Source organism: Convolutriloba macropyga, chromosome 2 (assembly GCF_964194025.1).
Source record: "Convolutriloba macropyga chromosome 2, txConMacr16.3, whole genome shotgun sequence".
Lineage (NCBI taxonomy): Eukaryota > Metazoa > Xenacoelomorpha > Acoela > Convolutidae > Convolutriloba > Convolutriloba macropyga.
This window is the reverse complement of record NC_134469.1, coordinates 35,499,845-35,516,926: the sequence shown is the minus strand read 5'-3', so window position 1 is coordinate 35,516,926 and position 17,082 is coordinate 35,499,845. Positions and strand designations below refer to the sequence as shown.

At 37.0% G+C, this 17,082-nt stretch overlaps 1 protein-coding gene across 1 annotated transcript in view; it reads right to left on the bottom strand.

Moving 5' to 3' along the window:
• Positions 1–10,365: 10,365 nt before the first annotated feature.
• LOC142335245 (uncharacterized) overlaps positions 10,366–17,082 on the bottom strand; it is a 41,536-nt gene continuing 34,819 nt past the window's right edge. Inside the window, exons 5-6 of the mRNA XM_075383663.1 lie at positions 14,284–14,388; positions 10,366–11,265 (exon numbers count right to left, since the gene is read on the bottom strand). Coding sequence (XP_075239778.1) covers positions 10,546–11,265; positions 14,284–14,388 — 825 coding nt within the window. The 3' untranslated portion in view covers positions 10,366–10,545. The remainder of the gene's footprint in view (positions 11,266–14,283; positions 14,389–17,082) is intronic.

The following is a 17,082-nucleotide window of genomic DNA, read 5'->3' as shown; positions in this document are numbered from 1 at the left end:
AGTTTGATGAGATTTCGAAAGTCAAACGTAAGTTAGTGAGCAAGAAACGGTAGTTGTTGGTTTATAGCCGACAAGAAGATAAATTGAATCAGATGTAGAGCCAAAGCATCATTAGTTTGCTTGTGATGGTTAGTATTTAATCGTGCTATGTCGCAATGATAGGGCAAATATGGAAATAGATTTGAAAAGGAGAGAACTGGTTAACTGCAGCTGACCTCCAGTTAGAAAAAGTAATAAATGAGTGATTGTTCCAGTTACTGCTCAGGAAGTATGGCTGCGAATGGAAACAGCCACGTGGAAATGGGAGCGAGGCTTGGAGACAGGGAAAAAAATGGGGCGAAGGGTAGCCACGTTAACTTAAGTTAGAGCAGAATGATCTCGGGTATAGTAAAGTGATGCTTACTGGCCTGAGATGGTGTCTGTGTGTGTGAGACTGTTTTTGGAAGGGAGCTGTGACAGAGACAAATAGGGAAAGGAGGAAGGAAGGAAGAATAATCATGTAATTTTAGTGGTCTACTTGTGCGAGTGGGAGGAGAGAGGGGAAAAGTACGTGGGAACAAGAGACGAGAAATAGTGGCTCCGAGAGAGAGGGAAGGGTGAAGCAGAAGTAGGTAGTCAGTGAGAGAATGCGGGTGATTTATACTAGGATGACAGCAGGGGAGATTCATGTAAATGAAAGCACCTTTTTGTAGCATGCTAGCAAGCAGACAGGAATGCGGCTGCTGCTATAGTGTCTGAGTCATGGACTGTAATACCTGTTCGCACAACTGTGTGACTTGTCATGGATGTGGGTCGGGGTGGGTTATAATTGAGGGGGCCAGACAGTCTTGGTATTCTTGGGGGTGGGGTGGAGTAACAAGTGAAAGTAGGACTCTGTTCACTCACCTTGTCTTGTCCGATCGTGCCCAAAGAAAGAGCAGACAAATAATAAGGAATGATAAACGGCTGGCCGCCCGGCTAACAAGCAACTGGCAGGTATTTATGTGGGAATAAGCCGGTATTTGTGAGAGAGGGAATAAATTGGACTGGGCCGGACCATGAGTGTATAATCAGTTCATTTTTCAATTCCTTAGAGTGTATTAGTCTAGCTATCTATATGTAAGAATGTATGTATGAATGAATGTACTGTGGGCTGAAGAAAAAGAATTTGCATAGCGAAAACTGACGAAGATAAATGTTAGACAAGGAATGAGATATTTGTATATTTTTAAACAATGACGCACACACTATTCATACTCCATTCCTTCCTACTACCTCTATCCCCCCTCTACCTTTCTCCCTCTCCCTCTCTCTCTCGTCTGCGCTACTAACTGATTGTTTGAATTAAAGCGGGAATCCCTATGAGGAATTTTATACAAAAGCACCGCTCGGTCGTTTTCTTTTCTCACAATAGTCTAACAGCGCGGCAGACAGTATATGCATGTACACGTGTGTGTGAGTGAAGGCCTCTCTAGTCGTACTTGTGAATTAGTCACAACTATGTCTTAATCCAAGTCGGATAAAGTTACCCGAGCGGTTTGCGGTTACAAGTTGAATTTTATATTTGAATCAAAGTATATATCTTCGTAGCCGATCGCTTGGTGAATCGAACCACTGCATTTCACATGCAAGAAAAAAAGCTATTTAAAATTAAAGGGCAATATTCGTTGAAAAAAAGGGGAAGAAACTTGCCCATGATTTCCCACATGTGTTACTGTGATGGAGATAACGGGAGGGGGGGGGGGGCTACTTAAAAAATAGAAATACCTGTTTGATAATAGTGATTATGGTGATCTAACTAGTAGCTGCGGTTGCAGGCATTTTTTTTACAGCGGAGTCAAATTAGTGGTAGTGTTGTAAGATGAGAGTAAAGTAAATCAGTGATTTATTATTAAGTTGGTGAATCAAGTCTGCAGCCGAGTTGTTGTGAAGTGATCGAGCGAATGAAGAAACAAACGAATGTTCTTTCACACGCACTATCGTCACAAAAGTGATGTAATGACGACGGAATTGAACGCAACAATTAACTCACACGTCATTCGGAATATTCTAGAAGCTTTACTAGGCTTTATTACGTCAGTGCAACTGAAGAAACCGTATAAGCAAGTGACGGACTGAATGGTTGAATGAATGAATGAATGAATGAACGAGAGAATAAACACCGACGTTTATTTTATTTTCTCTGAAGTGGGAGATTGGATTGGCCACACGAACAACTAAGTATGACTCAATGCCGCATGAATGTTTACTACAATTCCAAATAAGGCCTCCTTTCTACATGTTGTGGAAATATGAATGAGCTATGGCCCTGAACACAAGTATATTGTGTACACAAATACATGAGCATATAAACATATATAGATGGATACCTACATTTTGGTTGTGGCTCTTCAGTCAGGAGTTCAGTTAATGCGTTGATTAAACACCAGAAATCTAGCAACCAGCACCAATAGTGGTAGTAGCAGTAGTAGTCAATAGTAGTCGCCTATTCGGTCGTGTTCTATGGTGTTATTTGTAATGCATGAGTGTTGTGCTAATTTTAGCTACTAGATTACAAATTGAGTAAGCAAAGCGGAGCTAACCTAAAGTGACGCAATATTTAAAGATAGATAGCTATATAGAGTGGTGGTGGTGGTGTGATGTAAACGTGTCGGTGGTAGATACTGATGTGGCAACACACAATAAAGAAAGAGAAAAGCCAATGAGCAATACTGGTGGGGAAAAGCATGTGGTAATTGGATTGCTCACCCAATTAATGGCGACATGCTAAGCTTCTCATACAAACTCAAGGTGATAGCGGGATTTTGTGACCATTTTAGGTTTCTTTTGCGAAACATGATTAGTGCACAACAGTTTATTGAACTAAGCGATCAGAATCTATCTGAGGAAAGGAAACTTTTAATTTCCAGGGCGTTGACCCAGATTGCTTTTTGTATGGGAATGTCCTAAGAATAGTTCACATCATTAAGCTTACCAGTGATTGCAAATTAACTCGATTATGCAAGTTTTCTCTCACAATGAAATTGGGCGTTCGCTGTTTGGGCTGGTCGAAGGGAGAACCTCTCGCAGTAAACGATCTTGAGTTAATTTGCCTTAAGATGGAAGTAACACGAATTGCATATGGTAATCAAGGTATCGCATCTCATTGAGCATATGATTTTTTCTTATGACGTCATTACACTCTAAAGATTTCTCGTGTGAATTCAACAAAAAATCGTGTATTTTTATCCGATTTCTCGAGTGAAAAGACACACGATAAAAGGCCAATTTACACCAGAAATTTGTGATTCACACAATAAATCATGTAAAATTCAGGCAATTTGCGTGTTTTTGTTAATTTTTTGTGAAAAACCACTTGATTTTTCATGTGAATCACACAAAAACTCCTGAAGTTAAGCCCGACAGAATCGTGTAATTTGGCCTTTTATCGTGTCTTTTCACGTGAGCAATCTGGTAAAAATACACGATTTATAAGCAAATTTTACGTGATTTCTCATGTAATTTTTTTGTTTATTTATCTAGCGAAATGCGCTTTTAATAAAAATTGCGGCCCTAATTGGGAATTTCATGAATTAGGATTATCAGGAAAACGTTCAAATGCTTTTTTTGAAAAAAATGAAAAAAAATACGCAGGCGGTCAAATTTATGGCCCAGCCTGAGCAAAAGTTCAACATTAAAGATCGCAACTGGCCATTAATATGGTCTCGTCTTCAAGCTAAAATATGAAATAAAGAGTAGCCCAGCCTGAACAAAGGTTCCACATTAAATAATACAACTGGTCATTATTATGGCCGTTCTGCGGAAACACGGAAAAATGGAGTGCCCCAGCCTGAACAAACGTTCAACACTGAAGAATACACTTGGTCATTATTGTGGCCCAGTTTTCATGCTAAAGAAGGGAATTAAAGCTTGCAATTTCGTTCAAATTTTTTAACATTTATTTTCCTTTAAGTTTTTCCAGCTTAAGGAGCAAGGAAAGCTACAAGGTTTAATAAAAGGTCAATGAAATTTTTTTATTTTTTTACTTTTATTTTTATTAATTTTATTTTTATTTTCTATTGGAATGGTGTTCAGCATTTTAATATCACAACTTTTAGCAATTTTTTGCTGAAACTTGAAATTTTCAGGTTCATTTCGTAACTTTTGTCATTTTTTAGGTTTCTCAAGACTTAAGGACCAAGGAACCTCCTCTTTAGTTTCATAATAGGTTACTGCATAGCTTCTAGCGGCAATGCATTAGTTTTCAGTTTTTTAATGTCACAAATTTTGGAAGTTTTTTTTGAAATTTTTTGCAATTTCTTCAAGTTTTCTTTGGAAATGCTTGAAATTTTTTAGTTTTTCCGGCATCAGGGGCCCCGAAACCTCTTTCAGGGTTTGATATTAACTTTCTCCATAGATTCTAGAGGTAATGGGTTTTTATCAATACTTTAATAACACAAGACTCATCATGATCGGTATTATACAGGTTTTTTTTTAGAACAAAGAAACAACAGCTGAAAAAAGTTCGTTCATCGTTTGTTTGCAAACATTGATTTTTCTTTTCGAACGTTGATATCTATTTTTGAACATTGGACTACAACAGTACCCGAGTTACCAGTACAGTGAAATTGGAAACTTTGGGAGATAATTAAGATCAAAAGGAATTTTGATCAAATAAATCCTAGAACTAGAATTTTTTAAATTTGTTCAATTTTGCGCCTTTTGTGACAATGCTTTTGTTGCCTGTGTTATCTTGATGCTGCAATAAAAGCGGTAGTTATCAGGCAATTCGTTTTTTCTTTGAATTGTAGTTCAGGACGTCTTGCGATGTTCTAAATTGCTCATCATTTGTTTGTTCATAATTTGTTTTTGGACTATGACTTTTCCTTTGGAAAGTTGATTTATGTTTTCTAAATTAGAAATTGGATATGATACTTAAGATCAAAAGGGATTTTTTCAGCAGTTTTCTTTCCATAACACTCCCTCCTCTCTATCCAAACTACAAACAACTCACACGATCTCACCACAAGCCCACCTGACCTCACTTCCTCCTTCCCCAGACTATTACCTATTCCCGCCTAACATCTAACGCTGGTCTGGTTTTTTTTGTTCACTTCGTTGTCTTATCCCTTACTTTGATTAATGAGAGGTCTCATTAGTTGCTTAGGATACTTAAATTGATCAAATGAATCGTTTAATTGCTCTCAAATTAAGTTCGTAGCAATTATTGTAAACATGTAGGTCTTTTTGTATGCGAATGGTTTGCCTCGCCGTTTTTGCAATTTTCTTATAGAACATTATTTTGCCTTTTCACGCTTTCGTTCTTCATTTTGGAGTGATCCTTTTTTGTTCTCACTCTGAAGTAAATCTTTTTGCTAATATAGTCGATTGCAGCATAGCAACAAGGAGCGCCTGAAAGCCGAGAGGGCAGTGCTTCTGGTGAGGGATCGGATGAGGGATGGTTCGAATCCCGACGTGGTTAACTATTTTTGTAATCATAAAGAAAAATTTATCTAGGTTATAGCCTCTGAATTGTTTCTTCGCCTGTCATTGGAGAGTAATTCTTCCGACATAATTCGGCTTATGTTTTGTTAATACTTGTTTTATATTGCTTTCTATGACTTACGCGCTCTTTGTTTTCAAAAAATTTTACTCAATCTTTTTTCCGTTGGTGGAATTTGTGGTTCTTTTTTGCTGTCTTATTAATTAATCCTGTCAATGACAGACTTTATTGGTTGAATATTATGATATATTTGATCGAAATAAAATGTTTTGTACGGAGCTAATGTTTTCAGTGTACTTTATTTTTTGTTTGCAAAAAGCAGCCATTATTTTAGGTTTTGCGAAAATTGGTTATATTTTTGTTGTTTTTATTTATCCTTAATGATGACAGGTTTCATCAGCTACTAATGAGAATAAAATTTAATCTACTTATTTGCATGAGTTCATAGCAATCGTTTTCGTCTTTTAGACAGCTCGTTTTCAAATATAGAAAATTGTTTTTTTGCTCTTGTGTACTTTTGTCGTTTTTCTTGTCATATTGTTTTGTCTCAAAAAGAACAGTTGTCCTTGTCCTTTTAGAGCTGCGTAATGTTGGATATTTTATTTGGCTCCAACTCGAAGCCTCTGTTTATATCGACTGAGATTCCGTTCGTTGCAGTGACTAAGTGAATTTGTGAATGTTGGTTCCATTTGTAGTTGTGTTGTCCACTTCGCAGCCATTAGAACAGCTAAAGAGAGTTTTTTAGTTCCAAACTGTAGTTGTTTTAAAAAATTATCAGTGATCAAGTGAAATTTGTCTGTTTTTTAGTTCTGATCACTTAGTCTTATTAATTATTACTTTTTTATGTTTACCCGCACTCAGATTGGCCCACCCGCACTCAATAGCCGTTTGAGAGTGATTCGCCCGACGTTAGTCGGGTGTATTTTCATTTTCTGTAAATTTTTTACGACGCCAACATTTATTCAAAAAAAACCTGATTTTATGGTTTGCACCTGCTTGCTAATTGGTCTCAACCAAAGTTGTGGCAATTGTTTTTGTCCTCTTATCTTATGCGACTTTTTGCTTGACCGATTTTTTATCTGACCCTTCGGATTTTTTGTTTTTCGAAACAGGATAACAGGCGAATCCCAAAGTGCAGTAAGTTCTCTTAAAGCCTTTCCGCTGAATAGATGCTGTATTGAGGCTTTTTGATGGTCCAAAATGTATTTTACTGTCCTAATGTTTGACTTTAGTTGTTTTAAAAAAATATCAGTGATCAATTGAAGTTTGTCTGTTGTTAAGTTCTGATCACGTAGTCTTAATAATTATTCCTTTTTTATGTTCAAATGCTCTAACAGGAAACTTGTAGGAAACTTATATTAATCACTCAAAACTTTTATTGATCTTATTGTCTTATTGGATTGCATTTTTCTCCTCAGAAAACTAACTTATAAACAGCCAATTCCCGGAGTGAAAAAGTTGTCTGAGAACCTCGCAGCTCACTAGTCTCGAAGTATCTTAGTATGCGTTTCACCGAAGCAGTTAAACAGACTTAAATTAATGATGGAAAGGGCGATTCTTGACCCTTCTGCGCTTAAACACCAACCGAATTCCACCTCCTCCGCCCTCTCCACCGCAACAGTTATGTCTCTTGTAACCGCCAGATTCGCCCCACCCTCACTCAATAGCCGTTTGAGTGATTCGCCCGACGGTAGTCGGGTATATTTTCATTTACTGTAATTATTTTTACGACGCCAACATTTATTCAAAAAATACCTTATTTTATGGTTTGCAATTGCTTGCTAATTGGTCTCAACTAAGTTTGTGGCAATTGTTTTTGTCCTCTGATCTTATGCGACTTTTTGCTTGACCAATTTTTTATCTGACCCTTCTGATTTTTTGTTTTTGGAAACAGGATAACAGTTGAAGCCCAAGGGGCATTAAGTTCTCTTGAAGCCTTTCGGCTGAATAGATGCTGTGTATGTGATCACGTAAACTATTTCGGTTAAAGTTCATGCTGAAGGGCGGTTCTTTGAGTTCGACTCCCAATCCCCACCACCGTCTATCCTCCTCCACCTGGCAACTTGGATCCCCATCTCGTATACTCCTACCATCCCCTGTTTGATTCCTGCGACAACGCTCTACCTCCCTAATTCTAATTTTCCTGAGCCCCGAGTGGCTACCAGCAAAGCTAAACTCTCGCCTTTTGTTTGAGCGCAATTCGCCCGACGTTGATCGATTATGTTTACTGATTCTCAGTAATGATAGTTTTCCTATACTTTTTGATTCAGCAAACTTAAAGTTGTTTTATGTTTTCAGTAAGCAGTCAATATTTTTGCTTTTGAGAACATTTATTTTTTGTTTTAATAGAACAGAAATTTTCATTTTAACCGTGCTTATTAAACTATTTGGTCTTTGAATTTAATATCAGTTTTAACTGGTCTCATTTGCTTTCTATTGAGGCTAAGTTTCTTGCAAAGTTTTCTTTTTAATATGCTGATATTGATTTTAATGACTTTGATGACGCTCGTTTCCTTTGAAAAATGGATTTGATTATTTTTTTTTGTTTGTTTTAGTAATGCTCTGTTGAATCCTTTTCTCATTTTTTTAAGTTTTCTACGCTAGTTTCAGTCTTGTTGCATTCTGCCCGAAAGCAGCAGTTGCTCAGCAAAACAATCTGGAATCTACAGAGTAAGTATCGATAAATCGAAATCAAAATCAAACAATTTAAACACTTACAGCCGAAATTAAGTTGTCCGCTACTTGCCCATTGTTGTTATTAGTCAGTTACCATCTTTAATGCTTATTCAGTTTACCTGTTACAAAATGAAAATAAAGAAGGTCACACTTTTAAAATATTTTTACAATATCTTTTTTTTTGATTTCTTGTTTGATTCAACCCGCATCGGGGCTATGGGAACCAATGCATCTTTCTTTTTGGGAACCTAACCTGCTTGGTATCTTTTTAAAACGAAGGATTTGGTTTGTATTGGTGAGCTGTCTTTTGCAGATCTGTTCACGCATTTCGATTTCTAATGTCAAATAAGAGTCACATATAGAGGGATTTTGGTCAATCTGAGGTATTAAAAGGAGTGCAGAAGCGTGTAGTTTAAGGGCGTGAAATTGTTTCAAACTGATCTATAAGAGAAGTGAGAAATTGATGTTTGAACAAATTTTTGGTTCTCGAGTTTTTAATTGCTCTCAAACGAAGCTAGCAGTTGCATTAGTCCTCTGGTCTTTTGTATGCGATATTTCGCTCGACTGATTTTCTGTCTGAACCAATTGACTTTTTGTCTTCAAAAATGGGATAAGCATGTAGCACCCGGAGGGCAATAAGGGGTCTTGGAGCCTCTCTGCTTACTATACTTTAAGTATGCAATTCAACGAAACTGTTTGAGAGCAATTTGGGCGACGTTAATTGGTTATGTTTTTTTACGTGCAGCAGTTTGACTTATTTGTCCTCGAATGCCACAAATTTCCATAGATATGTTCTAATAGTGTACACTTGCTCTTCTTGGTTAACTTTAATGGGTAGCTAATAGTTTTTATTAATTTAACGCCAGTTGGTCTCCAAATATACCGTTTCTCGTATTTGTTTGTTTTCTTGTCAGTCAGTATCATGATGCCAAATGTTGTCGGCTTTCTTATGAGGTTTAAATGAAAATGGTTATTGGTTTTAGTTCTTAGCTAATTGTTTTTGTGTTTTTATCTTTGACTGTATTTGTTTTATTTTTTTGGTCTTTTCACTTCGAGTTTCTGTTTAGTCTTTCTCCGGCTGTCACAACCCTCATCGGCTTTCTAATGAAACACAAATGAACGAAGTTTGTGATGTTGCAGTTCATAGCTTTCGGTATTTGCGATTCCAGTACTACTTGTTTCCAAAAAATAATGACTTTTCAGTTTTGCTTGTAATTTCTTTTGTGTGTGTGTGTGTGTGTGTGTGCGTGTGTGTGCGTGTGTGTGTGTGTGTGTGTGTGTGTGTGTGTGTGTGTGTGTGTGTGTGGTGTGTGTTATCACAAAGACAGGTTGCATTAATTTAATGAAGACATAAAACAAAACAAATACAGTCAAAGATAAAAACACAAAAACAATTAGCTAAGAACTAAAACCAATAACCATTTTCATTTAAACCTCATGTTTTATAGCAACCCATTGGTTTTAATAATTTACAGACTCATAAAATGCTTTCATGAAAAATAGCGGGTTTTTGTTTTGCCCTCTTTGTTCTTTTTGCTGTCATGGTATTTAGCCTCATTAATGGCAGATTCAATTAATTTCCAAATGGAAAGTAAATAAATTTTATATTGTTGACAGCTGATAACTTTTAGAATTCTGTTTTAGTTTCACACTATTTCTTTTTTTTTACTTTTGTGAGGTAAGCCTGTCTTTTTTGTTTTGTTTGTCATCTGGTCTCACTGATGACAAGACTGATCGACCGTGTTGTGGGGCAAAATATTTTTGATTTAAGTTTTAGTTTTGTTTTATAGCTAACGTTTTTAATTGACTAAGATACCTTTTTGAATAATTTTTTAGCGAATTTCTGAATCTGGCCTAAGTTGTTGCAGCTTTTGTCTCTTTTTAGATGTTTCTCTGTTGTTTTTTAATTCGTCGTCTCGACCCGGGTTTACACAAAAAGTTGCCACATCAGGCTTTTTCAAAACCTTATGTTTTATTCGGTAAGTTGGACGTAGTTGTATCGTGGGAGCTCCTGCGTTATCACTATTGATCCGATCAAAGTCAATTGTGAGTTTAATTATCAAAACGAGAGTGAATTTTTATTACTGATATTGTGTTCCCTTGAGGTTGCTCTAAACCCTTCAAGATCAAAAATATTTTCTTTGTAACACAGGCTACTGCTATGGTTTCTCGAGTGAAACGTATTGATTTGTTTTTAAAACTTAACTCTTTACTTTCTTTTGCATCTGTACCTTCAACTCATTGCTGTGTGTTTTGCCATCTATATTATACATCACTCAATTTTCGCATATATATCGGCTACTCACCGCCTTAATTAAAATCAGTTTGTTGTCTGCGTACAGGAATCAAAACTTAGTAGATATGCTTGTCGATTGATTAAACGCATGAAGACAGTTATGTTCTAAAAATTAAACAAACGATTGGCGATAATCTGAGTTTTGTCTTGAGAGACGTCCCTTCGAGTTTTTCCCATCGTTCTTGGACTTGTTAGCTGCTTCTGGGTTGAAGGCAGTGGGGGAGAACCCGCAGTGGTAGTTACTGGCCAGACTAGTTCTGCTGGATAAGAGGTTCTTCATTGTGAGAACTTGGACGTCTTTGTTTGTCAAATTCTTAGACAGGTTCAGTTGATAGACTGCGTCCAGGTGATCCATCTCACACGATTTTGCCTGCTTCACTCGACTGATAGCTTTGTAGTAATAAACATGGAACGCTATCACAGACAAGAAGAGAACTGTGAAACTGATTTGGTCGGCAAGTGCGCAGTAAGGCTGCCAGGCGGAGTCTAACAAGAAAGCGAGGAAGGCGAACACAATGGTTAACAGGCTGAGAAACGAGATGGTCATGAAGCTGTACTTGTCTAGAAAAGTGAGATAGGAGATAGTTGGTAAGTGCCCTGAAATGGTAAGTTTGAAGGTCACAGAGGTAAGTAACAGAGTCAAAGTTGTCCCAATTCTGAAGTTGGGAAGGTCGTTTGGAATTGCGAATCCGCAGAAAGAGAGGAGAGTGATGAAAGTGAGAATGAGGTAGACATTCCAGAAAAAGTAGCCCTGCTTTCGCCCCACGTGCAGCACTGCTTTGATAGTTGGTGTTGGGTAATTCATTGATCTCTCAGAGACCAGCGACGCCTTCTAAAAAAACCCAATCTTTGTTAATAACTGCTAACATTTAGGATCCAGGAATTACTATACTAGCTTATTGTCACTGCCATTTTTAGATTCTTACCGCAGTTTCATACATAATTTTTAAGCCCATTACATGGCCAATGGAATTTCGAGTAAATTTACTCAAATTTGTTATTATTTTTCACGCACCGTGTTTTAAGAGTTATAAGCGTGTGTGGAAACTAGTTGCAGTAAGAGCATTTGCATCCAAATTAGATATATCTGCAACTGGACTCCACGATGAGTGTTTTTAGGTCGAGCTTGAACAATAGTGACAATACTTCGTAACTAATTTCCACGCCATAAATCAATAGTGCCTTATGTGGCAATTTCCACGCGTCAACTTTTTTCCACAGTTAAAATATCTTATAACGGATATTGGCAATTAGATTGAAATAAACGAAAACCTAATTGTTGATTAATTTCTTTAATGTCCCTCTCGATACTAATTGTGGATTAAGAAGACAACTAGCAGTTTTGTAATTACCCATTGCACAGTTAACAAGAACAATTATGTCTGTCAAGTAATTACTAATGAAATTCGGCCAATAAAGTTTTAGAGTATTCTTAATCTACAATGTGAATTACATCCTGTAGAATGCATACTGTCGCGTTATAATTGGCATAAGTGAATCAGGGGAAGTAACTTCAGAAGTATTTTTTATTTAAGTTAGGCATTTCAGTTTAGTTTTCTGTAATAAGGCTATTGTTTAGAAAGCGCGAGAGAGGAGAGTTGGGCCATATATCTTAAACAAGCGTATTACTGAACAAAAGCGTATTGAGCTGCCGAAATATTTTGATTACATAGCAAAGTCGCATTTATGCATCAGGCCACAGTTCAAATGAGTGATTTAATTTTAGAAATCCACTTGTGATGGAGACGAAGAGAATTTTGAAGATAATTTCAATTTGAGGTGAAGAAATTAAGTTTTACCAGAGACAAAATGATCTGGTAGTTTTGTGAAAATACCACCAAGCCGATCACCTCCGCACCCCCATAGGTAGTTATGTTAAGCGGACGTTAACCAAATTTTAATGACATGTACAACCAATGGTCCTCTCAAGCTGGCATTGTGTCCGGGCCAATCCGACTATCCACCCGCGAGTTATTAACAGTAGACGTAACGTAAATTGGTGGTTTTTGAAGTTTTGAGATAGAAAATGACCACCAGAATAAAAAAATCAGCAAAATTATGCTAAAAACGAAAAAGTATGTTTTGTTATTAATTCTAGTACCAAGAGAAAAGGGTGTAACTGGTTTTTAGGCTGTTTAATGCAGATAAATTTGGTGTATTTTCAAATAAGGGTTATTTGCACCTGATTTTAAAATAATAGTTTCGAAATGTTGAAGTCGGATTGACCTGACAATTGGGGGATACACTAATGCGGGTACGAGGAATCCAAATTTGAAGTTAAATGTGACCCCAACACCGCCACGGAACTACCGTAAGCCGGATAAAACCATAAGTCGGTGCTTAGAATGACTGAGTGCCGAAATTCGGAAATTGGCTTTTTTGAACTGTCGAATGTCTTTGAAATGGTAATAATATAATAACCTGAGACAGTTAGTGACAAAAAATAACCACCTTGGTCAATTTTAAACATTTTGGGTTTTTCGGGTTTGGGGCACCCACGTTTCCTTAAAAAATTTCAAAACGTAAACAATTGGCAACGAATAAGGCTAGGACAATAATTTTGGGCATGCAACTAGTTTGCATCATATCATTTCCAGAAATTTTCCTACCCGAAGTGAATTTGACTTCTAGAACACGAAATATGACGTCTTCAAATTTGATTACCCACTGAACACCCACCAGACAAGTGCGCTTGCACTGCTCGTGTCCTAATAAAAATTCGGTCGTGAAAATTATGAGTTGGCGCAACTCTGGATGGACTTTCTGTGACAATGGTTATCGTTATCAAATTGACCCCTCATTAGGACGATTGGCCCCTGATTGAACCCTTGAGGTCAAATTTTAGGCTTTTTTAGGCTTGTATACTTACAGCGAATTGCATGAAGTGGTTTTTGAAATTGGGAACAGCGATTGCTCATAGTTTAGTTATGATTTTAGTTAATTATTCAACCCATGTTTTGTAACAGTGATTGATTGCAGCTAGTTAAATTTGAGAGCCGAAATGGAGCAATAAGAGGTTCTCAAAGCAACGTTCAAGGTTTACTGAGCACACCGTAATGGAAATGACATGTGCAATGTGTGCAGATAAAGCGTAATTAATAGATTAAGGTTTGTTTGCTTAGGATAAGAGCGTGTTGGTTGAGTATAAATTTGGGTCGCACAAGTAAAGAGACACACATTCGAGTTTTTCGAGAGTTTCTAGAGAGAGAGAGAGAGAGAGAGAGAGACTTTGTGGGAAAGAACTTGCTTGCGAAAAAACTTGAAAACTTGATTCTCGGAGAAGCTGGAAAACTTACTTTAGTGAGTCAAAACTCGGAAAGTTGCAAGTGCAAAAACAATTGCGATACTGTGAGCATTTGTGTCAAGTTCATTTGGGAAGTGAACCACGGAAAATCCGCCATTATTATATTATTTATTATAAATTGTCATGAGATTTTTTTCTATTGAAATGCTAGTAAATTTCTTACATCTGTTATTTAACTGAGAATAATTGGTATTACCAGCCTCATTAAGAGTTAAATATTTTGAGACAATCTAAATTTGAATAGCGTACAAGAGCGGAAGAGTGGAAATAGCTTAGTACCAAAGTAACGTTTACTTCGCCGATTCAAAACCTTTGATTTGTTTTATTTGATCGATCTTCTGGGCGACAAAGTCCCCTCACTGTTCAGCCTAGCAGAAATTCAGAAGCGGTCACCCCCATACATATTCTGGTGAATCACACTTCTGATACCTCTGCCGGTTTCATATATAAGAAGTGCATGCGTGCGTGTCTGCGTGCGTTTGGGTGGGTGGTCAATTTGTAAGTTGGTGTTGATGTGGGTGTGTTGTTTAATTATTATAGGCTAACCTTAGTTTCACTGAGTGCTCCGATGGCCTCTTGTATCTGTACATGTTCAAACATCTTCCATTCCTGGTCATTACGGAACGCCTCACAGAAAATGATGGAACAATTCTAAATACAATAAAGATCACATTCACCAGCAATAAAACAGTAGATTGCCACTTGGAATACGGCTGATATTTCCTCCTTCTTGCAGTTGACTACTTTTCTTACAAATTTTTGGTCAAACTTTCCGGATTTCGCAATTTTCCACTACTCGTTTGTAACTCAATTTTCTTCAGAAATCTCAAAACAGAATGACCAGGGAGGTAAGTTCTTTTTTTTTCTGAGAATATATTATCCTGAAATAGTACACCAAGTCACTGCTATAACGGCTATCGCAGCTTGGTAAAATAATATAAAGCTAAGAAATAATATGAATGAAAATGAGATTTTTTAATTTTCCATGTTTTGAAATCTCGAAAACAAGTATCGATGAAATGTTATTAATTTGACAGTGGCAATTAAATACAAAATTCGAAAATGCTGCTAACCTTATATATTTTGCCAGAATTTGTCAACCTCTGACCGCAGCTTTTAAAATTGCTATAACCGCTGTTCAAATACTGATGACCTTCTCCAAAGTGAAACAATACGCATTTTTCTACTGCAAATCTTCATTTCGGTAGTTTTGAAAAGAATGGGTATGCAATTGCTCTAGTTTTCTGGACGCGCTTATCGACCGGCACCCAGGTTTAGGTCCAGACCCAATTTGAGCTGTGATCAGACTATCCAGACTGAAATGAGCTCTGATCAGACTTTCCAGACCAAAGTTACCTCTGATCAGACCTTCCAGACCAAAATGAACTCTCATCAGACTTTCCAGACCAAAATGTCCTCTGATCAGACCGAACCCAGGCCTTTGTCCAGACTATACTGCGCTTATGGCCAGACTCAAATTCAGACCATTGTCCAGACTATATAAAGACTATGATCAGACCTTCCGGACCAAATTGACCGCTTAACAGACTCGATCCAGGGAAATTTTTGATCAGCCAAAGGCAAGCTGAGTTGCAAAGATTGGCCAGCTCTTATTCTAATTAAGACACAGAAATGTGCACCAATTCTGCAAGTATCCGATTTTAGCACTATTCTCATCAAATTTTGCTTGTGGGTAATGGCCAAAGTTTTATTGATCACAGAGAAGAAAGAGATTGTGACACAGGAAAGTTATAACAAAGGAAAGAACTCTTCCACTTTTTCGGCATGCTCTTGCTCACTGTACAGGTAAATTACGAAAAGTTCAGTTGAGTGGTGCAGGTAAATTTCTGAAAGTCTGACTGTTCGGGTAATTTTCAGAATCATCCGAATTTTTTTGGTCATCATTATTGACAGAGAACTAATTTAAAAATATATGCATCATTTTTTCTGCTGTTTAGTAGATCACTGGCATCTACAAGAACGTTTTGAATTAAAAAATGTATTGGTCAAAAATTCATTGGCCAGTTTTTATTACTTAGCAAATGCTTGTTTCAACAAACCAATGCTTTGAAACTACTTTCAGCAGAAAAGTGTTCCAATAACCCAATATAATAATATTGCGAATTTGTTATTAATTATGTGAGAACTAAAATTGTATACGAGCTTATGAGAAGAGTCCTATAAAGAGATAAAAGAGATATGACATGCGCAACGCCCTAAGCGTTTTTTTGAAAAGAGATGACTAATTCAGATGCATGAGGGTTGGTTCTACTAATGAAAAGAATCCTTATGTAAATAAGAAGAACAATATTGAAAAGAAGTCAACAAATGGCATTACCTCAAGGAAATACTTGGTTGAAAACGTATAGAGATGACAAGTTGTGCTTCTTGATTGAGGAATCTTTCATTTTTTGGGTTGAAAAAGAGTCTCCGCCGTAAAAAGAGAAAAAATTTGAACGATGAATGCACTAACTTATCGAGTTTTCTGAGAAGCTTTGCGCACAAGCACCAAATTAGTTTCTCATAATGGCTTCAGTGAAGCCTAGTCTATTTTGATATTGTTGTTATTGAGGGAAATTAAGAAACAAAAATTTGTTCATTGAGATTAATCCGAATGTTCAGATTTCAGGTTAAGTTTGCTATTTCTCAGAGATCACTTAAACTATACAGTTAAATTATCCTGGGTTTGATTACTTGTACGACAGTGCTGTTCGCTGCAGAGTTTGCTCAAGTGTTAACCTTTCTTATAGTGTTATTCAACAGTGAAATTTTTGCCCATATATTAGGATTGGGTATAAAATAGAAAAGGTAGCCCTAACAACGCAGTCTACAAGGTGTTGTTATTTCTTCCATGAAATAGTGGGTCTACTCGACGTTCAGAATCCTGTGAAATAATATCTTACTAGCATTTGCGGTTAAAATGTAAATGAAAACCTCTAATTTGCGACTAATTGGTCATTTGAAAATTTGGATTTTTGCTTAAATGAAGCGAAGCAATTTATGATTCAGCAAAGCTGAACAATTAGTAAATTGGACTTATTGAGTATCAAGTAATGAAACAGTAACCCACAGTTTAGCGGATGACAAAGTTAACAAAAGTTGACTGCAAAAAACGTATCATCCGGACAGAATGGAAACCGCTGAAACTAAGTGGGTGGTGTAAAGTGTTCCTTGTCTTTGAAGGGAGAGTGCCTGCTACATCTGGTCCGCACACCCGGAGTGTTGAAGCGAAACTGCTGTCTAATTCGATGCAGAGAAATCGAAAATTACTAACTAACAAAAATCGAACGGACGAACAGCGAAACGCCAGCGAGGCGAATCGAAAGGCGCAGTTCAATAAAGAAA